The sequence below is a fragment of the Equus caballus genome, chromosome 22, assembly GCF_041296265.1.
Source record: "Equus caballus isolate H_3958 breed thoroughbred chromosome 22, TB-T2T, whole genome shotgun sequence".
Lineage (NCBI taxonomy): Eukaryota > Metazoa > Chordata > Mammalia > Perissodactyla > Equidae > Equus > Equus caballus.
Genome location: NC_091705.1, coordinates 38,367,167 through 38,381,737, shown reverse-complemented (window position 1 = coordinate 38,381,737; position 14,571 = coordinate 38,367,167). Strand labels below are relative to the sequence as shown.

The 14,571-nt window shown below is 41.0% G+C and overlaps 1 protein-coding gene across 2 annotated transcripts in view; it reads right to left on the bottom strand.

The window, feature by feature from the left end:
* The window catches only part of ARFGEF2 (ADP ribosylation factor guanine nucleotide exchange factor 2), a 106,157-nt gene that overhangs the window by 25,057 nt on the left and 66,529 nt on the right, over nt 1-14,571 (bottom strand). For both annotated transcript variants that reach the window (XM_005604772.4, XM_070246888.1), the window contains exons 26-27: nt 5,450-5,601; nt 1,349-1,521 (exon numbers count right to left, since the gene is read on the bottom strand). In XM_005604772.4, the coding sequence (XP_005604829.2) occupies nt 1,349-1,521; nt 5,450-5,601 (325 nt within the window). The remainder of the gene's footprint in view (nt 1-1,348; nt 1,522-5,449; nt 5,602-14,571) is intronic.

The following is a 14,571-nucleotide window of genomic DNA, read 5'->3' as shown; positions in this document are numbered from 1 at the left end:
TGAGCACCGAGCAAAGCTCTGGCCCCAGTTCTGTGTCCTGAGCACACTGTTTAATTCCCTGGCCACTTCTGTCCTAAGACCACACCTCATGCTACCTCGCTGGAATCTTGTGAAGATAAAGTGAGATAAAGACGGGAATGAGCTAAAGGTGAAAGGCAATTTAGAAATCTAAGGTTTTTCAAAACTCTACAAATATCACCTAAGAGAAAAATCTGAGTAGCAAGAAGCTTACAAAGAGTTAAAAGACGTCAAAAAAGATCAAAGACGACCCAATGCTTTACAATTTTGACGAAGACCAAGACCAGTAAACATCTTGCTTTGTGATCACAGGCAGGACGAGGGACGTCTGGTCAGTCCAGAGCGGAGGGACACGGCGCCAACTCTGGGCTGGACTGCCTGGGTGTGAATCCTGCTCCACCACCTCCTAGGTGCGTGACCTCCTACTTTACTTCTCTGTTCCTCAGTTTCCTTTTCAGTAAAATGGGGGAAAATAATGGCATAGCCAGTTCCTGTTACTCATGGCGGTTGTGTTCCATAAAGTCACAGTGAACGCTGCACAAGCAAACACTGAGCCACTGCTCTCAGGGGAAACACGGGGGTAGCTTCCTGTGAGCCTCTGGGCACCATATGTTCATCAACTGAGCAATATGTAACCTTGTTTTATGTGAGTTTCTGTTTAAAGACACCTTATTTACTATATACTGGTGATTCATTAACGTTGCCCTCACAGCCAACAGCACTGTAACTCATGCCTGAACAAAGCTTATCTAAAACATGCTTTCTCCATAAGGCACATCACAGCCTTCCTTTGCTTAAGGACCCTGAACAGCACTTCAGCACCTCGATTTGGGACATTTCAAATGGTGAAATCACCAACAAAAAGACAAAAATGCAAAAAAACGTGGTACTAAATATATCAAGGAAAGAACTCTTGTTTATTTACAGTAAAAGACATGAAATAAGAAGGCCAAGGACTGCCTTGTTCACCCTCAATTGGGAATATGTACGTTGGGTGACTCAAGTATTTTGCTGCTCTGTGCATGTGCACGTCCGCAAATGACCAAAAAAGCACTGGGAGTATGGTTTTGGGGTTACATATAAATTTTACCGAGCAGGTGAATTCACAAACATGGAATCTGCAAATAACGGGGGTTGACTGTATTTCCTTCACAGAGCTGTTGTCACATGTCTAAGCCTATCTCAAGTGCTTAGATCACCACCTGGCCCATTATTATAGCACATACAACCAGAACATGAGAGCCTCTTCTGGGAGTAAAACAGGAAATAAGTGGTCACCCTTCTATACTTGCAGGTGTGACATTAGTCGGGAGGGGACAGAGCCACTTACTGACGATGTGACCTGTAGTCTGGAAGGCCAGCTCCACAATGTTCCCGTCGTGATCCGAGGCTGCTTGGTGGAACACAGCAAAGATGTTCTTCCAGCCTGAGCGGATGTTGGCCGCCTGGGAGTTCACCATCTGGGCGATGCAGCGAATCACCATGTCCCGGATGGTCGGAGACCTGAGGAAGAAACGGGGCAGTCATGTCATCTGTACTTTGGATAGCGGGAAGAGAAACGAACACAGCTCATCACTTAGAAGCAGCACTTTCAAAAAACCTCAGTTTTTAAAGCAGGTAATGAGGCCGGCCTGTGGTTAAGTTCGCGTGCTCTGCTTTGGCAGCCCAGGGATTTGCCAGCTTGGATAGTGGGTGTGGACATGGCGCCGCTCATCTGGCCATGCTGAGGTGGCGTCCCACATGCCACAGCTAGCAGGACCCACAACTAAAAAATATGCAACTGTGTACTGGGGGGATTTAGGGAGAGAAAGCAGAAAAAGGAAAAAAAAGGCAGGTAAGTACTCCACATTCATTTAAAAAAAAAATTAAAAGACAATTGTAGTGTAAGCCCTGACAGTTGGCTTTTCTTTTTGTAATCCAAGTGCCTGAGTTAAGCTTTGACTGCCGAGATATCCATTTCAAAGAGGGCTATCTCACATGAACACATGGCTAACCACTGACAGACAAAGAGCCAGGCTGCCTTCCCCCACTGAGGCTCCTCTGGGTTAGAGATCTTGGTTGACTTCAATGAGTGACCATTTGGACTACTTTTTATTTTTTCTCTTCCTGCGCTTTAAATTCCCACCGTTATGTTTTAAATTCACCAATAAAGAGTAAGCCTGTGAAATGCTAGGCTCCCACCCTTGACCCCAATAAAAGCAGAACCCCAGGCCCAGATTCATTTGCTTGCTCGTGCGCTCTCTCTGCCCGCGACCTTGCTGTGTGGCCCCAGGTGTGCTGTGTAATTTCCAGGTCTTGTAAGTAATAAACCTTTATTTTTTCAAAGTTTCCTGATGTTACTGCTCAAAGGCATCTTGCAATCATAATAAGAACCACAAGGGCTAGTCCAACCACAACACTGGTATTGATAGGTTGAGACTGGCACAAAACAACAGAAAGAAAAATAATATGACAATCACTGTGGCCTTCCTGCAGCCACCCCACACCTCCTTGAAAACAGAACTCTGATTTCATCCAGGCAGCAACATGCCCGACCCCAGGAAGCCGATCATAAACAGTGTACGATAACATGACAATCTTGCTCTCATGTGTTAGGCCCTCAATTTCCCAGCCTCCCTTGCAGCTAAGAAAGCTACGTGATCTGTTCTGACTAATTAGATGTGAGAGAAAATCTATGAGGATCGGGGAGAGGGATTTCTGGGAAGGTTTTTGCTTTTGTCTTGAAAGGAATACTCCTGGCAGGCTCTGCCCTCTTTCCTCTTATTCCCACCTGAACACAGCTGGATGCCTGGAACTAGTACCTCCATCCTGTAAGCATGAAACAATAGGTTCCAGGATGAAAAGTGACCCTGTGGATGGCCAAAGAAAGGCATGGAAAGAACCTGGGTCTCTGATGACAATTTGGGCTATGTAACCAAAGTTGGGGCTGGCTGCCTCTAACTTCTTAGGTAAACAATACATAGCTTTGTGTTTAAACCCTTAAATGGGTTTAAACCATTGTTGGTCAGTTTTTCTGACCCAAAACATTTTGACTAATATACTCATAATTCAACCACCCAGAGATAACCATTACTAAATTCTTAATGCATATCCTCTTAGATTTTGGGGTAGGCATTTATGTATATGATAAATACGTATACATGGATTAGAGTACACATATATAATTTAAGAGGCAATATTTTAAATTTATTTATTACAGAACAAAACCTGGAGAGAGAAAAAATGGCCTATTTTCTAAAGCAGTTACAAGGTTAAACACGACGTTCGTTACCTGAATATCTGCAATGGATTAGCAGATATATCCTGCAACATATTAAGACATAATCATGGGGTGAACTCTCTTATCTCACAAACAGCAAGAGGCAAGACTACACAAACCTATCGCCTCTGTAGTGCCAGCTCTGAAAGTCATCAGAGGGGTTCTGGGACTGCAGATTTGACTTAACAAATTCCAACAGACAAGGAAAACATTCCTGCTTGTTTGCGGGACCCAAAACAACCAATAACAGGAAAGATCATTTAGAGAAGCACGGAGAAAGTCGAAACAGAGTTAAAAATTAGCATAAAGTCCACAAAGTAAATATGCAGCCTGCAGAAAACGGAGGACTCGCTACATCCCACACCCAGGTGGCGTTAATACATAATACAATCGAATTCTTAATACAACTGTCTCTCCATGGGCAAAAAAGCAACTTGTTGACGAGAACTATATATATTTATCAAAATGGTTTTTGTCTGGTTGTTAAAAGTAATATATGACAATAAAAGTTTTAGAAAATGTAGAAAAAGCATAATAAAAGAAAAAAATCCCTTTATGTGATGGTATGGTATTTCATATGGAGATGTATACACATATATATCACTCAGCCTACTGCTTCTCATTTTCCATGGATAAAGGCCAGGTGATTCTTTAAAATACGTCAGACCATTTCACTACTCTGCTCAAAGGCTTCCAATGGCTTCCATCTCTCACAGAGAACAAGACAAAGTGCTTACAAAGGCTGACAGTTCCTACGTGATTCAGGTGCCCTGCTACCACGGGACTTCATCTTCTAGGACTTTCTGCCTTGTTCCCTCCATCCCAGCCACAATGGTCTCCTTGCTGCTCCTTAACTACGCCAAGCACATCCTGCCATGGGCTTTTGCCTTCACTGTTTCCTCTGCTTATAACACTCTTCCCAAGACCACATATAGCCACTCCTGGCTTGTTCCTCATTTCGTTCAGGTCTTTGCTGAAGGGTCATCTTACCAAACACATCTCAGTTGACTGCTACATAGAAAGGAGTGCTTAGGGGCTGGCCCCATGGCCGAGTGGTTAAGTTCTTGCGCTCTGCTTCAGTGGCCCAGGGTTTTGCCAGTTCGAATCCTGGGCGCGGACATGGCACTGCTCATCAAACCATGGTGAGGCGGTGTCCCACATGCCACAACTAGAAGGACCCACAACTAAAAATACACAACTATGTACCGGGGACTTTGGGAGAAAAAGGAAAAATAAAATTTTTTAAAAAAAGAGTGCTTCTATCCCATCCCCTTAACTTGATTTAATGTTCTTCAAAGCAATTACCACTGATTTATTAAACATTCATTTGTTTATCTATATATCCCACTGGAATATAAACAGGGATTTATTTTTCATTATGGAGAATTTCAAACATATATAAAAGTAAAGAGGATATAGTAATAAACACTCCTATACCCATCACCCAGAGGCAGTAACTATCAAATCAGGGCCAAATGAAAACAGAGATATTTGACTGTTTTCTTTAAAGATTTTATTTTTTCCTTTTTCTCCCCAAAGCCCCCGAGTACATAGTTGTATATTCTTCGTTGTGGGTCCTTCTAGTTGTAGCATGTGGGACGCTGCCTCAGCATGGTTTGATGAGCAGTGCCATGTCCGCGCCCAGGATTCGAACCAATGAAACACTGGGCCACCTGCAGCGCAGTGCGCGAACTTAACCACTCGGCCACGGGGCCAGACCCCTGAGTGTTTTCTTTACGTTGTATGCTTGGCACACAGAATGGAACCTAGCAAACAGCAGCCTCGATAAACACAGGTCGAGTGAACGAAGGAACAAGGTGACTGCTGCAGAGGGAGAGCTGTCCCAACCTTTATTACATTCCTGGGGCAGAAATCGTGACCTTGTCTGAGGATGCTTCAGCAGTGGCTCTTTTTCTGAACTCCCTCAGCACGAGCCACAGCAAAGCAGCAGAGCATACTTCCATCAGAGGCAGGGGGGTAATCTATCCTTCTGGGAAAGGGTACACACAGATCTTAGTGAGACGTACTTACAGACAATAGGTGTGCATCAGTCTGTTCATTTTCTTTGTTTCCACCAATAAGGGAGGAAAAATCGTGTGGTTAGTGTTAGGAGGTCTTTTTAGGCCCCCATCGGGGAATTTGACCAAAGGTCTTCCAGAACAATGGACATACCTGTTTTTCTTCATGATATGCTCAAAGGGCCTCAGAAAATCTTTCTGGAAACGGAAGTTGGCTAATTCTCCCTTCTCAAGAAACTTCATGGAGAGTTGCCTTAATGAGTCAACAGCAAAGATAGCCACATCTTCATTGGGGTTACAGCCAACCTGAGCAGGAACAGGAAGTGAGGTGAGATGGGCACAGCACAATTGCGGATGGGGGGCTCTGAACGTCAGAAATGGAAAGCCTGCCTTCAAAACAAATGCTCTGGGAAAACATACCTAAGGAAAAAAGAAAACGGTACTCTTGGCTACGGTCTGTACAATTTTGTTTTAAGTTTAGCGATGAAAGATCAGTATTACACATTTAATTAAAAGTGCTTTCAGGGGCAGGCCCAGTGCCCCAGTAGTTAAGTTTGCCCGTTCTGCTCTGGCGGCCCAGGGTTCACCAGTTTGGATCCCAGGTGCAGACATGGCACCGCTTGTCAAGCCATGCTGTGGTAGGCCTCCCACATATAAAGTGGAGGAAGACAGGCATGGATGTCTGCTCAGGGCCAGTCTTTCTCAGCAAAAAGAGGAGGGTTGGCAGCAGATGTTAGCTCTGGGCTAATCTTCCTCAAAAAAAAAAAAGTAAATAAATAAATAAAAATAAAATAAAAGTGCTTTCAGGGGCCGGCCCCATGGCCGAGTGGTTAAGTCTGTGCACTCCGCTTTGGTGGCCCAGGGTATCACTTGTTTGGATCCTGGGCACGGACATGGCACTGCTCATCAGGCCATGCTGAGGTGGCATCCCACATGCCACAACTAGAAGGACTCACAGCTAAAAAATATACAACTGGGGGGGCTGGTCCAGTGGCGCAGCAGTTAAGTGTGCACGTTCGGCTTTGGCAGCCCAGGGTTCACTGGTTCAGATCCCGGGTGCAGACTTGGCACCACTTGGCACGCCATGCTGTGGCAGGCGTCTCACATATCAAGTAGAGGAAGATGGGCATGGATGTTAGCTCAGGGCCAGTCTTCCTCAGTGAAAAGAGGAGGATTGGCAGCAGTTAGTTCAGGGCTAACCTTTCTCAAAAAAAAAAAAAAAAAATACAACTATGTATTGGGGAGATTTGGGGAGAAAAAGCAGAAAAAAAAAAGATTGCCAACAGTTGTTAGCTCAGGTGCCAATCTTTAAAAAAAAATACTTTCAAAATATCCTATTTAATTTTTTTTAAAATTGTGGCAAAATACATATAAAATTTACCATCTTAACCATTTTTAAGTGCATAATCAGTAGTGTTAAATACATTTATGTTGTTGTGCAACCAATCTCCACAACTCTTTTTATCTTGCAAAACTGAAACTCTATACCCATTAGAGAACAATTCCCCACGTGCTATTTAATTTTATCCAAATACATGAAGGGTCAAAAGACTTTAAAGTCTCTGTAAAGCCTTTTCATTGTTGCCCATGTCAGTCACCCAAAGCAAATGATTATAAGTGAGCATCATCAGCCTTGAAAAATTCAGCAGAAATATTGCAGTATTTCCTTAATATTGTACTTGTCTGTGGTCACCTACTTTTAGGGACTAGAGTTATGGGTATACATTCGGCTGGTGCTTCTCAGACTTCTCCCTCAAGAATCCCTAAAAGCAGAGCAAGGGAGTTTCCCACCAACACCCCGGGCAAGGGAACCGGGGCATCGCGAAACAGCCTGCTCCAAGCGAGAAATTTCACCAACACGCGGTCTGACCTGAAAATGTTTTAGTTTTAACAAAAGTAATACTGCAGTATCATTTGTAATAAAGAAAAAGTGAAGCCATCAATAGAAAAATGGCTACATCATAATGGTGTATTCATATACATGGAATAACATGTGGTAGTTAAAAAGAATAAACCTGGCCATGAAAAAAGAAGGAAATCCTGTCACAGGCTACAACATGGATGAACCTTGAGAACATTATGCTAAGTGAAATAAGCCAGTCACAAAAACACAAATAGTGCACGATTCCACTCACCTGGGGTCCCTAGCGTAATCAGATTCAGAGACAGAAAGCAGAATGGTGGTCACCAGGGACTCGGGGAGGGGGAAGGGATGTGGAGTTGTTTAATGTGTAGAGTTTCAGTTTTGCAAGATGAAAAGAGTTCTGGAGATCTGTTGTACAACAATGTGAATGTACTATACACCACCGAACTATACATTTCTAAATGGCTAAATGGAAAATTTTATGTTCTGTGTATTTACCACAATTAAAAAAAAATAAGGAGAGTGACATCAGCATCATGGCAAAGGGAGCTCTTCCCTTAGATATTCCCCACTAAGATACAACGAAAAGGACATTCATAAACCAAGAGAGGACACTGACACAACACAAAAGATGTCTGAGAGACCCACACAGCCATACATCTGAAGGTGGAGGTGCTGGATGCCCCAGGAGGAACCAAAGGAGGTAAGGGGATTTTCCCTCCCTCCCTGGCAGTGACCCAGGGTGCAGGACCGCACGCATGGGTGGCTCTCTGCAGGAATGCCTTCTCTCCCCAAGTTCCCTCACAGTCCAAGGGAAAGCTCCACACAGAGGAGGCTAAGCTACAGTGGGGGTGTTTCATAAGCCAGCACCCCAGGAGAGCAGATAGCGAGGGCAGAGCAAGAAAACCCCGGGATCACACATGTGAAAGAAAGCACCCCTCCCCCCACCAGGTGCTCCAGCAAAGCTGTTTGGCCAGAGTGCCCGCCCATATCTTAGAAAAGCAGCAGCTGTGAGCAAACGAGCTGGCAACCGCAGACAGGCCGTATCACCACAGATGCCAAAGGAAAGACACAGGTGGCAAGAATCGTAGTGGGCTCAGGATACACAGCTCCTGACCCCTACCCCTCAGTGGCAGCAGGTAGAATCTGTGACTAGATACTATCACTATGAAAAGGCACAAATCCACGCCATCAAACAATATGAAGAAATATATTAATATTCCAGACCAGAAGGAAACTGACAAGCACTCAGAAATGAATCCTGAAGGCACAGAAACTTACAATCTAAATGACACAGAATCCAAAATAGCTATCATTAAAAAACTCAATGAGTTACAAGACAATTTAGATAGACAGTTCAATGAAAGCAGGAACAAAATTAATCAACAGAGGGAATTCTTCAGAAAAGAGATTGAAACTATAAAGAAAAACCAATCAGAAATGTTGGAGATGAAAAACACAATGGATGAGATAAAGAAAAATCTGGACTTCCTAGGTAACAGCTGATATTCTGGAGGACAGAATTAGCAATCTGGAGGACAGAAATCTAGAAATGCTTCAGATGGAGGAGGAGAGAGAACTAAGACTAAAAAGAAATGAGAAATTCTCCGAGAAATATCCAACTCAATTAGGAAATGCAACGTAAGAATAATAGATATTCAAGAGGGAGAAGCAAGGGAGAATGGAACAGAAAGCTTATTCAAAGAAATAATAGCTGAGAACTTCTCTAATCTGGGGAAGGAGGTGGAAATACAAGAGAAGCTAATACAACTCCTAATTGCATCAATGTAAAAAGACCTTCTCCAAGTCATACGGTAGCAAAACTGGCAAAAATCAATGACAAAGAAAAAATATTAAGGGCAGCAAGGCAGAAGAAAATAACCTACAAAGGAACTCCTATCAGACTTTCAGAGGATTTCTCAGCAGAAACTTTACAGGCTAGGAGAGAGTGGAACGATATATTCAAAATTCTGAAGGACAAAAACTTTCAGTCAAGAATACTCTATCCAACAAAAATATCCTTCAGATATGATGGAGAAATAAAAACTTTCCCATATAGACAACGGCTAAGGGACCCCCCCTTAGCCACAAGACCCCCTCTACAAGAAATGATCAAGAAGGGCCTCATACCTGGAAAAAAAAAATGGAAGGGTTTACAAAACCTTGAGCAATGAGATAAACAGGCAGAGAAAATCAGAAAATTGCAGCTCTCTATCAGAACAGGTTAGCAAAAAATTATAACATTAAAGATAAAAGGGAGGAAAACATCAAAAATAACTATAATCTTGCCATTTTAACCAGAAACTCACAACACAAGATGGAATACATTGTGATAACAATAACTTAGAAGGTGAAGAGCAAAGGGATGGAATCGGCTTAGACTAAGGAAATTAAGAGGCTATCAGAAAATGGACTGTCTTATCTATGACATTTTTTTATATAAACCTCATGGTAACCACTAAACAAATAATCAGAACAGAGGCACAAATGATAAATAAAGAGAAAACTGAGAAAACCATCACAGAGAACTACCAAACTGACAGTCCGAAATACACAGGATGAGAAACAAGAGAAATACAGAACTACTGGAAAATGAGTGATAAAATGGCAGCATTAAGCACTCATATATCAATAATCACTCTAAATGTAAATGGATTGAATTCTCCAATCAAAAGACACAGGGTGGCATGAGGGATTAAAAAACAAAACCCAACAATATGCTGCCTCCAGGAAACACATGTCAGTTCTAAAGACAAACACAGGCTGAGTGAAGTGATGGAGGACAATACTCCAAGCTAATGGCAAACAAAAGAAAGCAGGTGTTGCCATACTTATATCAGACAAAGTAGACTTCAACATAAAACATGCAATGAAAGACAAAAAGGGACAGTATATAATGATAAAGAGGCACTCCAACAAGAACACATAACACTTATAAATACATATGCACCAAACACAGGAGCATCAAAGTACACAGGGCAACCACTAACAAACCTAAAAGGAGATATCCAGAACAAGACAATAAAAGTAGGGGACCTCAACACCACACTGACACCAATGCATAGACCATCCAGACAGAAAGTCAACAAAGAAACAGTGGAATTAAATGGAAAATAGACCAGAGGGACTTAATAGATAGATATAGAACATTCCATCCAAAAACAGCAGAATACACAGTCTTCTTAAGTCCCCAGGGAACATTCTCAGGATAGACCATATGCTGGGAAACAAGGCAAGCCTCAACAAATTTAAGAAGATTGAAATCATATCAGGCATCTTTTCCTACCATAATGCTATGAAACTAAAGTTAACTACAAGAAAAAAGCTGGGAAATTGATAAATATGCGGAGACTAAACAACATGCTACTGAACGACGAATGGATCATTGAAGAAATTAAAGAAGAGTGGCCAGCCTGGTGGCACAGTGGTTAAGTTCACACGCTCCACTCGCTGTCTGGGGTTCACAGGTTCATATACTGGGTGTGGACCTAGCACCACTCATCAAGCCACACTGTGGTGGTGTTCCACATAAAATAGAGGAAGATGGGTATAGATGTTAGCCCAGCCACAATCTTCCTCAAGCAAAAAAAAGGAAGACTGGCAACAGATGTTAGCTCAGGTCAATCTTCCTTACCAAAAAAACGAAGGAAAGAAAGAAAAGAAAAAAATTAAAGGAGAAATAAAAAAATATCTGGAGACAAATGAAAATGAAAACACACCATACTGACTCATATGGGATGCAGCAAAAGTGGTCCTAAGAGGGAAATTCATAGCAATACAGGCTCACCTTAACAAACAAGAAAAATCTCAAATAAGCAATCTCAAGCTAGATCTAACAGAATTACAAAAAGAAGAACAAACAAAGCCCAAAGTCAGCAGAAGGAGGGAAATACTAAACTTAGAGTAGAAATAAATGAAACTGAAACCAAAAAAACAGGAGAAAGGATCAATGAAACAAAGGGCTGGTTTTTTGGGAAGATAAACAAAACTGACAAGTTCTTAGCCGAACTCACTAAGAAAAAAAGAGAGAAGACTCACATAAATAAAATCAGAAATGAAAGAGGAGAAATTACAGTGGATAGCATGGAAATACAAATGATTATAAGAGAATACTATGAAGAACTATAAGCCAACAAATTGGACAATCTAGAAGGAATGGATGAATTTTTAAGACTCCTACAACCTCCAAAAACTGAATTGAGAAGAAACAGAGAATCTGAATAGACCAATTACAAGCAAAGAGATTGAAATAGGATCCAAAAACCTCCCCAAAAATAAATGTCCAGGACTAGGTGTCTTCTCTGGAGAATTCTACCACACATTTAAAGAAGACTGTATACCTAGCCTTCTCAAAATATTCCAAAGAGTTGAAGAAGATGGAACACTTCCTAACATATTCTATGAGGCCAACATCACCCTGATCCCAAAGCCAGATAAGGACAATATAGAGAAGGAAAATTACAGGCCAACATCATTGATGAACCTAGATGCAAAAATTCTCAACAAAATATTGGCAAACTGAGTATAGCAATACCTTAAAAGGATCATTCACCATGATCAAGTGGGATTTATACCAGGGACGCAGGGATGGTTCAACATCTGCAAATCAATGTGACACATCACATTAACAAAATGAGGAATAAAAGCCACACAGGTCATCTCAATAGACACAGAGAAAGCATTTGACAAGATCCAACATGCATTTATGATAAAAACTCTGAATACAATCGATATAGAAGGAAAATATCTCAATGTAATAAAGGTCACATATGACAAACCCACAGTCAACATCATACTCAATGAGGAAAAACAGAAAGCCATCCCTCTGAACACAGGAACAAGACAAGGGTGCCCACTCTTGCCACTCTTATTCAACATAGTACTAGAGGTTTTGGCCAGAGCAATTATGCAAGAAAAAGAAATAAAGGGAATCCAAATCTGCAGAGAAGAAGTGAAACTATCACTGTTTGCAGATGACATGACTTTATATAAAGAAAATCCTAAAGAATCCATTGGAAAACAGAAATAATCAACAACTATAGCAAAGTTGCAAGGTACAAAATCAACTTAGAAAAACCAATTGCATTTCTACACTCTAATAATGAACTAACAGAAAGAGAAGTCAAGAATACAATCGCATTTACAATCGCAACAAAAAGAATAGAATACGTAGGAATAAATTTAACCAAGGAGGTGAAGGACTTATACATTGAAAACTATAAGACATTACTGAAAGAAATCGATGATGACATAAAGAAATGGAAAGATATTCCATGCACATGGGTGGGAAGAATAAATATAGTTAAAATGTCCATACTACCTAAAGCAATCTACAGATTTAATACAATCCGAATCGCAATGACATTCTTCAAGGAAACAGAACAAAGAATCCTAAAATTCGTATGAGACAACAAAAGACCTCAAATAGCTAAAGCAATTCTGACAAAAAAGAACAAAGCTGGAGGCATCACAATCTCTGACTTCAATATATGCTACAATGCTATAGTAAGCAAAACAGCATGGTACTAGCACAAAAACAGACACACAGATCAATGGAACAGAACTGAAAGCCCAGAAACAAAACCACACATCTATGGACAGCTAATCTTTGACAAAGGAGCTAAGAACATAGACTAGAGAAAGGAAAGTCTCTTCAATAAATGGTGTTGGGAAAACTGGATAGCCACATGCAAAAGAATGAAAGTAGACCAGTATCTTTTGCCATACAAAAAAATTAACTCAAAGTGGATCAAAGGCTTGAAGGTAAGACCTGAAACCATAAAACTCCTAGAAGGAAATATACACAGTATGCTCTTTGACATAGGTCTTAGAAGTATCTTTTTGAATACTACGTCTAGTTGGGGAAGGGAAACAAAGGAAAAATAAACAAGTGGGACTTCATTAGACTAAAGAGCCTCTGTAAGGCAAAGGAAACCAGGATCAAAACTAAAAGACAACCCACCAACTGGAAGAAAATATTTGCAAATCATATATCTGACAAGGGATTAATCTCCAAAATATACAAAGAACTCACACAACTCAACAATAAAAAAACAAACAACTTGATCAAAAAATGGGTAGAGGATATGAACAGACATTTTTCCAAAGAAGATATACAAATCACCAACAGGCACATGAAAAGATGTTCAACATCACTAATCATCAGGGAAATGTAAATCAAAACTACACTAAGATATCACCTTATACCTGTTAGAATAGCTATAATCACCAGGACAAAAAATAACAAATGTTGGAGAGGTTGTGGAGAAAAGGGAAGCCTCACACACTGCTGGTGGGAATGCAAACTTGTGCAGCCACTATGGAAAACAGTATGGACATTCCTCAAAAAACTAAAAATAGAAATACCATATGACCCAGCTATCCCACTACTGGGTGTTTAGCCAAAGAACTTAAAATCAACAATTCAAAGAGACTTATGCACCCCTATGTTCACTGCAGCATTATTCACAATAGCAAGACGTGGAAGCAACCTGAGTGCCCGTGGACTAACGACTGGATAAAGATGTGTTATATATACACAGCGGAATACTGCTCAGCCATAAAAAAAGACAAAATTATCCCATTTGCAACAACATGGATGGACCTGGAGGGTACTGTTAAGTGAAATAAGCCAGACTGAGAAAGAAACACCATATGATTTCACTCATATGTGGAAGATAAACTAACACACAGACAAAGAGAACAGATCAGCGGTTACCAGAGGGGAAGGGGGTTGAGGGGTGGGCATAAGGGGTGAAGCAGCACATTTATATGGTGACTGACAAATAATGTACAACTGAAATTTCACAATGTTATAAACTATTATGACCTCAATAAAATAAAAAAAAAATAAATTCATATATGCTAATGTAGATTTAACTAAGTGGAAGAATCAAGTTACAAAATGATATGTATAGTAATACTATTTATGTTTTTAGAAAAGGCAAAAGATGGGCCAGTCCCATGGCCAAGCGGTTCAGTTTGAGTGCTCCACTTCGGTGGCCCAGGGTTTGTTTCCCTGGTTGGGAGCCTGGGTGCAGACATGGCACCACTCATCAGGCCATGCTGAGGCTGCGTCCCACATAGCAGTGCCAGAAGGACTTACAACTAGAGTACACAACTATGTACAGGGGGGCTTTGTGGGGGAGAAGAAGAAGAAGAAAAAAAGATTGGCAACAGATGTTAGCTCAGGTGCCAATCTTTAAAAAATTTTAAAAAAAGGCAAAAGAAATCAAGATAATATTATCTATATTTCTATGAGTACATACATACGTATGTGCACAGAAGAGTATCTGGAAACACATATACCAAATTGATAATAATTAGCGATCAGGGAGGGTCCAGTTCGGGGTGGTGATGGTCAAAGGTGTTTTTAGCTGTAATTTTTTTAAGGCATTCATGTAATGTTCGTG